Here is a 16361-nt window from a genome sequence, read left to right as displayed (position 1 = left end):
GAGCAGGAGAAGGTGACTAAACAGCACTGAGGAAGGATGCTGTGCAGGTCCTGTCCCTCTTCATGGTCAGGCAGAGGGTTCTGATGGATGTGGCACACCAATTTGAAACAAAAACTCTGCCTGAGTGATAAGCTTGGAGGTTTGGTGCAGGGAACAAGGGCAGCCTGCTGCAGCAGAGATAAGCAGCAGAGCTGTCACAGCACCTTGAAACAAATCAGGGAACAGCAGCAGAGCAAGCACAAAGATAAAACCAAACACCTCCATATCCTAGGGAGGTGGCTAAGGGAAAGGAGATAGGAAAGGTTTAGAAGTTTACCAAAGACATTACTTTATCAAGAGTGAATTTCAGGAAAGGGCACAAGGCTGAAGCCCTTGGTCATGACAAACGTGAGACATTGGATGGAGTCAGATGAGAGCCACTGAGTGTCCTTTCTCCAGCACTGCCCTACAGCACATGCTGAAGAAAACAACATGGAAAAAAATCTCAAACAATGAAGAATGGTCTTTCCTCCTTCAGAACACAACAAGCTCCATCCTCACCTTTCATTCTCTGAGCTACTGCACAACCCTTACACTAGGACTGAAAAGACTGCTCTGCTAGGGGGATATATAACCTCAAAATGAAAACACTTCCAGAGGAGCAGCCCACACCCCTCTCCCTTCCAGGCATGTCAAATGCACAGGTTGGCCAGATTCTTCCCTCAGCAGTATTTATTGCTTTTACCACAAATGATTCAGCTCACTTCAATGCAGCAACACCCAATTTTCACTGCTGTGATAGAGGAGAAAATATGAATTATCTGGGTGCCAAAATAAGTCCAGAACCTATAGCATTTATTCACAAGGCACACAGGCCCTTGCTGTCGTTTGGGTCTCTTCTTTTGTTCTGCTCACATCAGAGAAAGGTGATGTAAGATGCTGACCATGAGCACTGTTTATGTCACTCTTTAAATATACCCAGCAGCTTCTCTAGAAACTTTAGGACAGGGGGGGTTGTGGCTGGATCTTTTGTGCTATTCCCAAGCCCCTTGACAACCCTTGACAGTTCCCAGGCTGCACAAACAGCAGCACTACTAACACAGCTCCTGGAAGGGCATTTTGGAGACATGCAGAGGGCAGACCACAGGCCAGTATGCAGGGCAGGGGGGGAGAGATATAAACCCCACAAACATCTGCAAGAATACAGTTCCAGCATGAAAAGCAGCAAAATCCTTCTCACACTGGGATTTGAAATATCTTTTAGAGACATCTGTGTGTTAGAGCATAATACACAAAAGCTTCTTCTTACACAACTTATTAAAAGCACTACTAGTAAAACACTGCAAGCCTGATCTGAAATAAACCTTGCTATTTCAGACCTGTTTTTTTCTAGAACTGTGCCATCCCCTGCATCTGCACTGAGGCAGATAATCCTCACATGAAGGGATTGGGCTTAAAATGTCAGGAATCAAACATGAAGCCTGAGAAGAAATAGAAGGCCAGTATTTACTGTTGTCCCAAAAACCACACTCCTTGCACATAACTCATCTGATTGCTGGCCATGTGTGGCTGCTAACCCTGCTGCTGCCCTGCCTCTCTCAAGATCTGCAATTGGGATTCAAGCTTCAAAGTCACTAAGATATTTTCTTCTCAAAAACTGCTAGTTTTACACCAGAAAGATGAAAGAAGTATCTGTCACAGACCTAGACCAGTGCTTTTGGAAATTCTTCCCTGGCTGGTGAACTGCCTTTTGCTGTCAGAGATGTGGAAGCTGGGCTGGAAGCCCTGGTATGACACTGAGTTGAAGAGCAGCCACCATCAGCAATGTGCTGTGACTTGGGTGCTCCAGCTGAGGGCTGGCATTTCAAGGACATGTGAGAATACAGTGAACAACTCCATGAGTTAGGTGCAAAGATGTCCTACAAAGTTAAGTGGCCCCTAACATTCCCCACCCCAGGACACAGGGCTGTCATAGAAAAGTGAAGTCTTCCAGTGAATCTTATTATTAAAATGTAATTTTTATCCCCTGATGCTTGTGAGAAATCTTGTAGCCTGTAGAGCCTCCAGACAATGGCAAAGGTGAATTTCAAACAGTTTCAAGACTGGCAGTTTAAAAATTCTGCCTATTTCCAGAACAGCATTCACTGCATATTCTGAGCATGGGTGCTTAACCCACGTTTTTTGAGCCTCTGAGACATAAAACTTCTGGGATGTACAGAGATAACTTGCTTCAATGTTTACAGTTTCATAGTGCTGAGGTCCAAAATCCCCAAGCATTCTTCACCCCAAGGCCAGGCAGCATTCCCTGCCAAAGCACACAAATCCTTGGATGCTGGGCAGCCAGCAGCCCCTCATGCCTTCACTGAGCCGCTCCTTTCTTTAGGGGTGGTTTGCTTATTACAAAAATACAGAAGAAAACAGGTGTGAATGACCTCAGTGAGACCAATGTTGGCATCTAAACTAAGACCTCAGAAGGCTGCTCTGCCTGGCCATAAATCCTTTGTTTCTAAGACAGCACTGCTCAAAAAATGCTCCAATATGTGTAAGCTGTTTCTATCACTGCCCTCCATCACCAGAGTACCTGAGGGCCTTCAAGTCTTGTATTAAGCAAGATGACAAACATGTCACATCTGATTCATTCTCTTTCCTTCTTGAGAGGAGAACTTAGGTACAGTAAATTGCTTTCACACAGCTTTGGTTTCCTGTATCTCTGCTGCAGCACCTGGGAGGGGAAGCAAGGTGAAAGAAACACCTCTAACTCAGAGAGGAAAGAAGGACAAGCATTTTGTGATGGCCTCTGGGTTCTGTGAAGGTTATTCTAGAGCCTTGGCTGGTCTTTGGTTCTGGAATGAAAAGTTCAAAAAAAAATTCCCTCTAGGAATACAACTGTCAAACCTACTCTCCTCCTAAGCCATTTCTAGCCCAAGTGCTGGAGCAATCCAGAAGTCTTTAAGCCTGGCTCACACCTCTACAGGAAGCCAGTGCAGAGAGAGGATGAATGTGATGGACTTGCATAACTTTTATCACACCGCAGCACTCAGTGTTGGCCGCATTTTCTTGAGGGCTGATGGCTTCATGCCCAGACACTGTACATTTAATTATAATAAAATGATCCACTCAATTAAAGAGTTTACTCCTGCAGGTCTTATTTTCAAAACAATTCTCATAGAAATGGCCCTACATCTTGCAGTAAGAACACCTGTGCATGGAAGGGCAGAGCTGTGTGCAAAAGGGGGATGAACAGACCAATCTAAAGAAGCACACGTAACCCAGGAGAAGTGTGCTTTTTCAGTATGAATAGTAGCAATTTCCCCTAAATAAAGCCCAACTTTCTCCACTGAAGCAGTAAGAATACCTAAAATAGTGACAATTGTAAGTTCTCATGGAAATTTTGCTCTAAGCACAGCTCTCTTCCTTCCTTCCTTCTCTAAAGCAGATTTCAAAGCATTTTGAAAAGTCAGCCAGGCTCTAGCACTTTTCCTGATTGGGAATATTGTTTTTGAACTGCTTACTGCAGATTCCTGCTGCTCTGATGCAGCAAAGGGCATGAGGCACCAGCAATTTCTGCGCCTATGTGGGAGGAGAGTGACAGAGGGAAGGCAGCCTGACCTTGTCTCTGCTCTGTCCTGCCTGCATCCACTGCTCCAGAGCTGCCTGCAGAGCTTGTGCACTCCCATCTCCTGCAGCCAGGTGGTTCTGGATTTCCTTCCACGAGCTTGGGAAGCTCCTGGCAAAGCAGCTCTGAGGGCTGGCCACTGGGAATGGGACATGAGCACAACAGCACTGCTCCCTACTCCTGCAGGAGGCCTCATACCACCTTAGCAATTCTCCACTGTGAGGAAGCACACTGAGAATTTAATTTAAGTGTGAAATCTCTGCAGTCATCCAGAGAAAAACTGACTTAAATCCATAATGTTTCAAGTTAACTAATCCCATAAATAGGAAAGGAAATAAGCCATTCATCATTTTCTCCTTCCAAATAACAAAGGCCAATCACTACTGGTAGACACTTAATAACACCCAGGTAAGACAAAAGAAAGCCAAGTGTGGGTTCAAAAGTGGGGATTTGGGGACAAGGTGGAAGAGGACAGAACAAGACTCTGCCCTTGAACAGGACTGGGCCAGAGAGGCCCCAGATAAAGCTTTAACTGAGTCATTTGAAGCTTTTCCCAGATCCTCTCCTCCACCTCTGGCTGTGGCTGCCAGACTGTGTCCCTGCCAGCTGTTCTCTTTCTTGTAGGACTGCCAAAATCATGACAGTGAGAACAAGATAATGTACCTATACCTGATGGCACCAGTTCAGATGGACTCTCAGACAAGTACTTATCTAAGCACATGCTTAACTACATCCCTATTTAGTAAAGCACTTAAGTATAGGCACAAATTTATCTCTCTGTGGCTACACGAGACATAAGCCTCTCATTAACACTTTATTCCCCTCAATCAGGGCTTATGTGCCACTCTCAGCTGCAGGACAACACTCTGCATGTGTGGAAGGCCACGTTTCTCCTCTACTTCTGAGAGTTCCCCCTGCCCTCACCATGCAGGAGCCAGAGCTATCTGCAGTGACTGGGCAGAGGAGAGTGTGGTGAAGAGACCAAAGAGCAAATCAAGGCTTACGTTGGCTTTGAGGCTTCAGCCTGGTCCGTCTGCAGCTTCTCCCCACCTTCAACTTCCATGGTGCAGTACACGATGCGGTTGGGGGCCAGCGACTTCAGCCCCTGCACCTCCATGATGACAACCTGCAGGCAGAGGAGAAATGTAAGAGGAGCAGCCTCCTTCAGACCCTGCTGTGGCTGCTGAACCCACTGGTCAGCCAGTGCTGGGGTCCTTCACGTGCTGCTGGATGCTCAGGGACCGTGGCACTGCCCAGCCTGAGTGGGGACTGTGGCAGCCAGCCAGGTCTGTATGGAGACCAGGGTTCCCTCTGACTGCCCATGGGCTCCCTGAAACTCTTGGGTGTCCAGGGCTGTACCAAGCTTCAGGAGATGGGCTTCACAGACATGGTCCTGCCCCATCTAGAAGTGCCTTAATGTGAAAGTGAAATCCAGAAAAAAAAAACCCACACAACTACTCAACTTGTGTCAAAAGCCTATTTTCCATATTAATCATAGAATAGTTTGGGGTTGACATTTGAAGATCATCTGGTCCACTCCCCATGCTGAAGCAGGGATGTCTGTCAGTAGATCAGGTTGCTCAGAGCACCATCCAACCTGATCTTAAAAAATTCCAAGGATGAAACACCTATGTCCCTGTTGTTCCCTTTTCCCATGTCCTATCACCCTCATAGAAACTATTTTCTTTCTTATACTCAATCTAGATCTACCCTCTTCCAGTTTAAAACTGCTGCCCCTTGTCCACTCTACAGCTCTGGTAAAAAAAAAAAAAAAAGAAAATCTTTCTTCATCTTGCTTATACAAAATCTTTCTAATTAAGAAATCACCGCCTAAGTTTCTTGAAGGTAATTAATTTTTTTTAAAGGTGATTAATCCCATTAACCACACACCTTAAACATTTCTACAAGAATCACTGTGGGAGTTTCTGTTCATGTTTTATTACAGCTATTTATGTAGTATATACACAGGGGTTTAAAATTCCTCTCCTCAGGTCTTCTGATCTGTCTGGAGCTCAGGATCCTCTCCCTGGCACACCAAGCTCCCCAAACCCTCTGATGAATGCACATTTTTAGTAAAAGCTTTCTTGCAGCAGGAGTTTTGTGCACTGAGCAGTGCCCAGAGCTGCCAGCTGCTGAAGTCAGTGCTGGGCTTTGACTTGCCCCCAGATGGGATTCAGCTGGAGCAGAGCATTTGTGACACTGCTGTAAGGGTGTCCCTTCACACACAGCTGTACACACTGCACAGCTTCTGCAACAGGGGGATGCTGCTCTGTCATAGTTCCCTGCTCCTCTACATGGGAATGCTTGGAGCCTTATCTGATGCTGCTCTTGAAGGTACCATCTCTGGGTTCACAGCCCCACTTTTAAATAAACGGAACTGAATACTATAAAATGGTTTCAGACACCTAGTGAGTTAAATTCTGAGACTGGACAACTACAGCTGTTAAGTTTTGCATTAGCATGGTATGTATAACAAGAGATGCCCTAGGAAGATAAATAAACAGGAAACGACACAAAAATAGAATTTTCTGATTTTTCTGCATCCTACATTTTTGACTCCATCCTGGTAGCTGTTTTGACAATGTAACATAAACCCACTCATTGACAGACAACAACAATTCTGTGCGGGTGAGCTGGTGACTCCTTGAAGTAAATATGCCCACAAATAGACCACAAATGTGTTTGCACAAAACAACTGAGTTGGCTGAAAGCAGCTACTGTACAACACTGCTCCAGGACTGAGGCAGCCCGAGTCAGAGGCAGCAGCAGCACCCTGCCTAGCCCTGGGCTGCACAGGCAAACTGCTCAACACAGCGCTGAGCAGAAAGTCAGCATGCAACAGAGAGCAAAGAGCAACCCAGCACAGCACAGTATTTCCACACAAACTGCAAACCAATCTGTTGGGTGAATTCAAACCCCAGGAATTTTTCTCAATTCTTCAAAGAGGAAGCAATTCTCCCAGGGAAATACAGCAACCCTTCTAGCTGGCAATAGTTCAACATGCTGATATTTACAGTTTTGCATTATTGTAATGGTTTTGGGGACAATACAGGTTCAGGGTTACTGGGCTACACTCAGTAACAAACTGCATGAAGAGATCAGTTAATGATGCAGATTTCTGAGCCATTTGATACAACATCATCAGAAAATGCCAGACAGTGGAAATGGAAAAAATATCACACAGATTGTTCCAACAAGGTGGTAAGACACCAGAATGGACACAGTATTTAATCACAGGCAAAGCTTCCAGTAAACAGAGAGTGATTTCTACTCACCTCTCTCCACCTAACCTAAATATGAACTGAGCAGAAGTTGGCTGTTGCACTTTTTACTCCCATGAACTCTTCATCCTGTTGTGTGCACGTAGCTTACCTCCAGGGAGAATGACAACACGACGTCTGACTTGGAAAGCTGGTTCTCATTTTCCTCTCCCATGTCAATTATTGAGGTGTTGTGGCTACGTTTCAGCTTCTGCAGCTTGAACTCGGAGCCTCCTTTAGACACAGGCATGCTCTCCAAGTTTGCCATCAGGAGATTGACAGATGACTTCAGCTCCTCAATGTACATGTTCTCCATTTCTTTGGACACAAACTTGGGAAACTTGCGCTCCTTGGATTTGGAAACAAACACAACAGAATGAATGTTTGTGACAATCAACAACCACTTGATGCAGTGGGAGAATTCCCCAAGAGCACTGGTTTAGGGCAAGTTTGGAAGGAAACTTCCAAAGGGGTCCCTCTAGAAAGCAGATTCAAGCAGCTCCTCTCCCGGCTGGTTCAGGAAAAGATTTCCTTGAAGAAAAGTGGAAAAAACCTGTTTATTTAACAAGCAAAGTATTCACAAGCATAACAAATGAATAATATTAAATAATAAAACCTCTCACTGTTCTGAAGAGATGGCAAATTGAGAAAGTCCTTGTTGTGGGGTGTAGCTGGGCTTGCTCAGTCTCTTATCAGTCCCTCCTGTGCTGGAAAATGCTGTGTGTCCCAGGCCCTGGTGGGCCATAGGTGTGAGATCCTGGTGTCTTTCTGGGTTTTTAGTGCAGAGCAGGGCCCATCAGTTCCAAGAAAAAGAAAAGCCACAGTCTGGGGAACTTCTCTGCCTCAGCTAGCTAAAAACTAACTAAATTCCAAAGAGAGCTCTCTCCCGCTGTCCGGACAGCAGAGTCTGGAGAGGAATGTGGAGCAGTGAGTGCCATTTCTGAAAACAAACTGCGGCTTCTTCTCCCCACTTTGCTCTCAGAACCAGTGCTAAAGGTGCAGAACCTAACATCCAGCACAAACAGAAATGATGACTGGGGATACAAGCATCATAAAGTCACCCTAGGACAAGCATCTGCAGAGGTTTGTGAGCAGGGAACTCCTACAAACCAGATGACAAATTACAGCTTCCCCCTGAGTAATGTAGAAACATTATTGCTAGTTTCTCATAGAATTACTGCTTGGTACTTGTCCAACTTTCCTGTATCTTGCATGCACTTGCATTTCACTGACTTTTCTATCTGCAAATGGGCCTTTTCCTATGGATGTATTCTCAGTAACAAACATTCCAGACAAGATCTCAACTGAACTTTGTGATCAACAACAACTTATTAAGGATTCAGAGAATGCTGACAGTAAGAAATTTGTTTTCCAGTCTTCCAATTGTGCCAGCTCTTTTTAAAACACTTCTGAGCAGTTGCTTCATCAGGTTTCTAGGTTGAAAGGAGCCCAAAGAGGGAAAACCAGCCATGTGTGAGCAGGAATGTTTGGACCTAACTGGAAGAAGGGGTAATACATCCTTTCCACTACTTGCCAAGGCCTGAGCCTCCCCACAAGGAGACAAACTTTCACTGTGAGATCCTCCAGTGCTTGCTGTCAACACGAAATTTAAACCCCAAAACCAATGGTGACAGTGAGAGCAAAATATGATATTCCCCAATGCATGCTCTCATTTGAACTGCTGCCCATCACTGGCCTGAGCCCTACATCTTCTGACAATCCTTTCCATGGCCTGAACATGCTCAGGACTGGAATGTCTCTCAGTGGGCTATGAGACATTGTGCAAGGTGTAAGACAGTGAGGCAGCACCTGCAGCCAGGGAAAACAAGGCTGATGTGCAAACAATCTCGGTGGCAACTCACAACATTGTAAAAAGCCATTTGTAAAATGTGTGCTAGAAAAGAAAACAAGGTCATGTTTCTTCTAGAAGACTGTCATCAGGCTGCTGAAAGAGTTCTCCTCTGCACTAATTCTTGCATCTGTCCTCAAGGTCTTACCACTACAAGCAGAGCTCACAGAGCACTCACACCAAGCAGCTGAAGCATAGTCATCTGTTTCCAGCCTCAATCTTGGGAAGCAATTCCCTCATGTAAATTAGACTTAAAGTGAAATAAACTACCTAATCAGCCTCCTGTATTGTCTGTGCATTATATAAGTTGCAAGTCACCCCCAGGAAAAAAAAAAATAAAAAACAAACAACAAACAACTGTTTTGTGGATTTTGAGAGCTACTGCTGCAGCAATGATGTTCAGACATTATTGCTTTTTTATCCTGCTCTTATCCATCTCTCCAGGGACTGCAATTTTGGCACTGCCCTCACAAACCTTTTCAGCAGTGCAGCAAGGACTGAGACATTTCACTGTGTGCCACCAGCAACTTCCTGTATTAAGGCTAAAAATGTAGTTTGAAGTGCTGCATAACACAGTCCCAGTTTAACTGGGACTGTTTAACTGATGCTGGAAATGCAGAGATGCAGATGTGGTCTCAAGTCACCCATCAGACTGGAGATAAAACTGGGGGGAATTCTGGAGTAGGGCACTATCATGAGATGCAGACAAGAGCAAGAAAGAGCATTAGTCACCTCCTCATGCACTGGGGGCAGAGAGAGGATCAGGAATATGGAGAGGGGCAGAGGTAAGATATTGAGGAATGACCTCTGTAGGATCAGAGTGGGTCCAGCCCCAGACAGACACCCCAGTGTCACCACAAGGTCTCATTTAGTTGCCCCCACACGTGCTCCTCCTTGTCCTTGAGGCCAGGTGACTGGGAAGGAGAAAAGGCACCACAGAACAGCAGAGTCCTTGCTGCTGCAGAGAAAAACAAATGTCTGCCTTGGCATCACTAAGCTCTCAGCTGTAACGCTGCTCTATTTAGCCACTGGAAAAGTACAACATGCAGACTGAAAATCCTGTCCAGATTCAGCTTTAAAACATCTGCTTGCCACAGAGCGTGATCCTCAAGCCACCTGGCTCCAAGGCTGGGCTGATGTGCTTTGATGGAGCTCAGTGGGAGACCTTGCCCAGACTGCCCCAGTGCTGCACTGAACTGCACTGTCCTGGGCACATGGGAAGGCAGAAAGACCCAGAGCTGTGTCCTGGTGTCCAGAGGCAGGAAAGCTGGCATGAACAGTGGCTTATTCAAGGTCACACAACAGCTCAGACAAAGCCTTGCAGAGCCACTGGTCCCATAAGACTCCACAGTCTTTGCTGCCTCTGAAGTGCAAATGCCCTAGTCTGAATTTCTTAATTTATCAACGAGGCATTAATGTGCCTTGAGAATGGAATCTCTACGACAGACACCTCAGTGCTGGTTTCACAAGCACTGTAAGACTCCCTGTGCAGAAAATCTGTATTGAAAGCTGCAAATTGGAGATAAAAATGGAAATCCTATCCTTTCACCGAGCTGAATTGTGAACCTGCCCTCTGTTACAGGGAAAGCAGCCCTGCCCAGAAAGGTGGCTACAGAAAAGGATTCAAAAGGTCATTTGGATGCCTCCAAAATACAGTATTCATGGATCTGAAAGAACAAGGTTTCTCGCAGGCAGATGCTGGTGGGACCTGACATTCTGAAGAGAAAGTCTGCTGCAGTAACATGACGGAGATTAAATATCCCTAGCTGCCTACTGAAATGCAGGAAAGTACCTTTTACTCTAAACCACCCTCCAAGCTGCAGTGTTGTAGTTTGAAGGTTGAATTCTGCACATTGATATGTCAGGTTATGTTGAGGAGTTTCCCCCTGACTCTCTCTCGGACAGCCAGCAGTGTCATGGTTTGTTTTCAGCATCCTTGGGGGAAGAATGGAAATGGAAAATTCTCATTTGCAAAAAATAATTCATGAAGCTGCAGCTTCTGCTGGCTGCTACTGAATCATGCATATTGTTGTTCTACATGCCATAGAGAGAAAATGAAATAACAAAACCAGGCAATCTTTTTCTGGCACTCAGGGCCTGGCTACCCATCTCAGAACCAGAGCAGCTGCACTCAGTGCAGAGGCTTACATTTCACAGCAAATAAATACTGTAGGTTTTCTTGACAAGAATGAAGTGGTAAAGGGACAAATGCTAAACAAGAGCTACAGTCAGTTTGCTGTTTTGCTGCACCTTTGATTGGCCATGTGGTCCTTGGCCATCTCACTAATTTTATCTGTGAAGTGGGGAAAACCATCCCCAAAGCCAAAACAGCAGCAGATGTTTAACAGAGGTGCTAGTGAGGAGGAGCTGTGCAGGCTTCACCAGCACCATTGTTAATGCCTGACTATAAATCAATATGCTCTGCTTTTCACACCCAGGCATATCAGTGTGGTTGCAAACAGCTCTGATATTACCATTCTTATAAAAAAATCCTAATTTGGGCACAGCTCAGTGCTGGGAGGACTGCTGCTGAAAGGCAGGCCCCTAGACTGAGTTTGTCTCTCTGATTAGATCTTTTTTTTTGCCTTGTAGTAATGGTTTCTTGATTATCAAGAACAGCCAGATAGATCATTCCAAATGACTTCAGCCCCATTAGGGCTTTATCAGTGACTCAGAGCATCTGATTAGAGGCAAGGATAAAACTCAGCCATACTGATGTCAACAGGATCCTCTCCATCATCTCTGGTCCTTTGGAGGCCATGTGAACCTGCCCTGTGTGAGGCTGTGATTTGCTCCTAGGAGATGGCTCCTTACAGAGGGGTCTCTAGGGAGATTAGCTGAGTGCTTGGTTATCAAAGCTGTTTGGAGGTCCTGTGCCTACTGCTCCAAACAGCAGCAATGCTTGTAGGGGGCAATGATGGTCTGACTGCTCTCATGCACAGTGTGAACTTCTTTGGGACAATACATCTGGAAGACCTTTATTGAGGCAGCATTTACCTACAGGCAGGAAATTGTGGCTCCCATCAGTCCAGCAAACAACACAAATCACATTAGGACTATTCCTGGCTCCTTTTTTACACACCACCATCCACCCTATTGTCTAGCATAGAAATGTGACACCTTGGAGGATTCACAAGGGATTTTTCAGGTAGCTAAACTATCCCAGCTCGTCAGGACAGTCCAGTACATGCACATCAAAACAGCTTCATCTTGTTTTGTTTGCAGCTAAAAATCCGATCATTTTTAACTTGTAATTACTGTGAGAAGAAACCCGTAAGAGAATGACAGGACTTGAGGGCTGCATCAAACTCCTTGTATATTCCTAAATGAAGTTATTAATAACAGTAGACTTTTTTTTACCTTGGCAATTTGTTCTGCCATTTGGAGACGTCCATCTAACTCGCGTCTGATCTGCGCTGCTTGCTCATCAGGGTTGTCCAGCTGTACAGAAACAAAAGGCAAATCAAGGTGAAAAATTAACCAATGCAACACCTTTAGGAGCAGTTCAGTTCTTCAGGCTGACCACCTGTGCCACATTGTTGATAGACAGAGCGAGTGGTGAGGGGCCACATTCTGGAACAGAAGCCCCCACAAAGGACAAAAGCAATGTTCAACAATCCAAGAGAGTTTTTGAAGCCTGCCCTGCTGCCTCCTGGGGCCAACCACCCTCACCTTGAGGCAGTCTGGTGCAGTGTAGTCTGTTACAGCTATAGTGATGACAAAAGTTCTGATTCTCAGCCTGATGAATGATGAGCTCATCTGTTGGTGCTCACTGGATCAGCTGAAACACCACATTGCCCCCACCCCATCACTTTCCACGGCATCTCCTCCTCTGCCTGCACATCCCTCGCCTCTGCCACACACACTTGTGCAGATCTGCACAGGTGCAGGTGCTATTTCTGCTTCACCACTGATTTTCCAGAGAGCCAACAATGAGATGGCTGAGATTGACGGAAAGCATATTTTTTATTAGCTTTTGAAAGCCTTTGTTCTGGATTTAATTCAGGAAAACTACAAAGTGTCCTGACTGTGATCCAAATCCATTGAAGCTTCAATGATTTCATTCACACCAGCTACATGACGTAACCTGCTGGTGTGGTTCATCTTGATATTCCTGATCCCAGCACCAGTACTGAGCCATGGATTATCAGCACCTTTCAGGATCAGCTGCCTCTGTTAGTGTCTCCATGAAAAAATGTATCTCACAACTATCCTGCACCCCTGTGGAAGCACCTCTCAGAGCTGCTTCATTAAGGGTAGGAAATGTACAGAGCAAGATTTCCCTTTCTTTGCAATTCTGAAAGAGGGGGCATTATGTGAATCCTATCTGAGCTACAGTAATTGAGGTTAATCACACACTACCCAAAATAACTCAGGAGCTAAATTTAGAAATTGAGGATGTTGCTGTGGAGGAGGGTTGATTTTGCAGTAGGATAATGAGCCAACAAACTGCTCCATGCTTTCTGCACCATCTTGATTGTGCAGATGTTTTCCAGTCATTCTACAGGTGTCAAAGACAGATCTGAATGCAGAAACTATTTTTCTTAGGAGCCAACAAGCAGCCTAGGAAGTCTCTGTGGCAGTGGTAGAATGGGTAAGGTATTGCTTTCTAGGGCTGGGTTTCCCAAGATTAAGTAGTGATGCCAAGCCTGGTATTTAAAAGAAACAAAAAAAAAATCTTTCCAGGCTGTATTTTCAATGATTCTGCATGATAGCTCCATGATGAAAACTGATCTTTAGGAAGGCAATTCTAGTCTGTAGCAGCCAAAATAACATTTTCTTCTTGTTTTCTACAGAATGGTACTAATGAGACAGCCCCTGCCTGTCCTCCTGGCACCTCCCAGAAGATCTCTTGTGACTAAGAGCAGCAGCCCAACAGCTCAGCCACTGTCTCCTCTTATGCCTAGGAAGGGCTCCTGCTGCCATCAGAGCAACCACAGTATATTTTACACAGCCATAACACTCTCTCTATATATATTTATAGTTATATATAGTTATGAATATATATAGTTATATAAGGCCATTAAGAGAGTAAAGCTGGTACCCATAAAACATACTTTGCTTGTAAAATAAGGCAAGGTGCAAGTGTGAGGCATGCCAGCTAAGCAAGACCAAGTAAGGCAACACAGACCTTAATATCATTAAAACTCAATTTCTTAACTAGAGAATCAGCTATTTATTATCTGTCACATGCCCACTTTATATTCAAGTACTTGACAGCCAAATAAATAAATTATTTTAAAAGTCAAAGAGAAAATGAATTAGTTTCATTCTGCATTATGACTATGTTATGGGTGTGCTGTGAATAAAGCAAAGATATAAATCATAAGGTTGCCCCAGTCAATTAAATGTGAAAAGTATTATATATTTCAATATGTACATGATTTGTCATATGCACTGGGCTTTTCTTCAGCAGCATGCCACAAACACATGATTTACGTAATTTGTAATTCTCAACTGATCATTACCCAACTGCCTGCTGGTAAATTAGATGTTTTCATACGTCTACCCGCAACCACATTAGTTCTCTGCCTGCCCTGCAGAGACTATCTACACTGGTGCAACAGTTGCTAAAGCAAAAGAATAAAAATTAAAAGCTATATGTAGACTAAATTTTAAGTGGAACTCAAAACTGACCAGCACTGCAGCCAGCCTGTCACTGCAGGCACTGCAGGGCAGGTGCCTACTCTAACTCCTGGTGAGGGCTTAATTGCAAGAAAAAGACCTTGCAAGAAGACAGGTTTTGTACATATAAACTGTCAATAAGGAATACTTTTTAGTGGGCACTAGTAAATAAGAGAAATGGGTTTAAAACATTCCTCATGAGAGTTTTGATTGCCAGTAAGAACCAATTTCTGGCCTGCAGAAGAAACCCTTTGTTTCCATCCCCCTGAAAAAAATTCACTGAGAGAATTTTCTTCCTATCCCAAAAGGATGGGAGATAATCCCTCTGTATCTCTGAAAGGCAGAAGCAGACACAAACCAACCATCCTAATTAGTCTGTAAGATCTTCAACAAGATGCACAGGCACCTACCAAACCCACATCTAACGAGTTTGCTGCATCAGCTCACCTGCAAATCACCCAGCCTGAGCCTTGTTTTTAAAGCAAAGAGCCCAGGCCCACTTCTGCTTATACAGGAAATGCCAAAGCAGAGCAAGGACATGAGTGGTATTAGGGGATTTTAAACCCCCATGCTTCTGGAGTCCAAGTGTTTTATTTCAAGAGTTTATATTGAAAACTCCAGCTTTGGTTTATCACAGTTTAAAGTCAAACCATTTACAATTACTGCCATGGCCCCAAAAGAGCCACTGGAGCAGCCCAGGCTGCCCTCCTCTTTCCTTTGCTGTGCACAAAGTGCTATGGTTGGGATTCACACCTCAGATCCACCCACCTGCCCGGGGACTGAGCAGGGCATAGTTTTCGTGCCACTGACTACAGCAAGAGGGCTGCAGATGGGACAAACCCTCCCAGTCTGGGGACGATGCTGGTGGCACAAGTGACATGCTGTACACAGCCCCAGGCTGGTTGGTAAGAGCACAGTGGGTCTGGCTGTTCCACCAAACGTGGATTGATGGGGTATAGTCCCGACAGACACAGGGAGTGAAACAGCACAGGAGCTAAACCCACGCTCTGAGCTCAGCTGGGAGTAACGTTGTTGTAAACTAACAGGGCTTATAATGAAATAGCATCGTTGTAAGCTAAGAGGGTTTGTAATGACAGGAAGCAACATACAGATACAACCTTCAATGCCTGGCATTTACACCGTGGAGGTGACAGGTACTGGTGTAACTGCCATCAGCACCAGCCAGAAACCACCAGGACCATTTAACAGCTTAATCCCTCCCTGCCAGCCACGGCTAATGCTGATTTTCCTGGCTCCCAGCAAAGGCAGCAGGTCTCACAACATCCTTGTTCCTGAGCACTACCTGGGGCCTGTCCAAGGCTATCTCCCCTCCTGGGACAAAGGTTACAGTGTGCTGGTGGAACCAGTGCCCTCCCAGGACACGTGCTCCAGCCATTTGCAACGGGTTCTGGAAAAACACATTTTATATGCTCTGAAAGCACAAATGCTGAGCTGCAGCAACCTAAGAAGTTTTCCTCCCTGGCAGTACTGGCAGCCAGGATAGGTGATCAGGTGGGCTGCTGCTGAGCAGGGACTGTCCTGGCTGGGGACACTCTCAGCAATCCCAAACATTAGTTTTCCCTATCCTGGTATCCAGCACACCACCATGCAGCTTGGGGGTCTGAAAATGTCACTTTTTAAATTCTTTTCTGTGGCTGGAGGACTAAGACAAAAGCCATGACCCACTCATGTTCTTCCTAGGCCTGGCATAACTCCTCCCAAAATAATTAGTGCAGCCAAATGCATGTGCCATGCATGGTTTTAGGTGCCAAATGCCTCAAAGACAAAGTTTCAAGGCACTCATCCTTTAACATGCTGGGAGCTCTGTAGCTCAGCAAATGGTTGATTAAGTATTTCAAAGCAAACATGTTCATGGTGAAGGCTGAACAAGATCACAATACGGGTGACAATTTTGCAGCTTTGATGTAGGGCTTTAGGAAAGATCATTGTCTCATAAAAGGTGGTTTCACTTTGTGATGCACAGCGTGAGAAAACACTGAAAAATTCATAAGCCACATCAATTAATAATTGA

General features: G+C 45.0%; 1 protein-coding gene across 16 annotated transcripts in view; it reads right to left on the bottom strand.

Moving 5' to 3' along the window:
• The window catches only part of CADPS (calcium dependent secretion activator), a 206313-nt gene that overhangs the window by 124163 nt on the left and 65789 nt on the right, over positions 1 to 16361 (bottom strand). For all 16 annotated transcript variants that reach the window (XM_086846973.1, XM_086846974.1, XM_086846981.1 and 13 more), the window contains exons 4-6: positions 12065 to 12145; positions 6968 to 7204; positions 4600 to 4721 (exon numbers count right to left, since the gene is read on the bottom strand). In XM_086846973.1, coding sequence (XP_086703099.1) covers positions 4600 to 4721; positions 6968 to 7204; positions 12065 to 12145 — 440 coding nt within the window. The remainder of the gene's footprint in view (positions 1 to 4599; positions 4722 to 6967; positions 7205 to 12064; positions 12146 to 16361) is intronic.

The sequence above is a fragment of the Cyanistes caeruleus genome, chromosome 11, assembly GCF_971803275.1.
Source record: "Cyanistes caeruleus chromosome 11, bCyaCae1.hap1.1, whole genome shotgun sequence".
Lineage (NCBI taxonomy): Eukaryota > Metazoa > Chordata > Aves > Passeriformes > Paridae > Cyanistes > Cyanistes caeruleus.
This window is presented reverse-complemented; position numbering and strand designations above follow the sequence as displayed.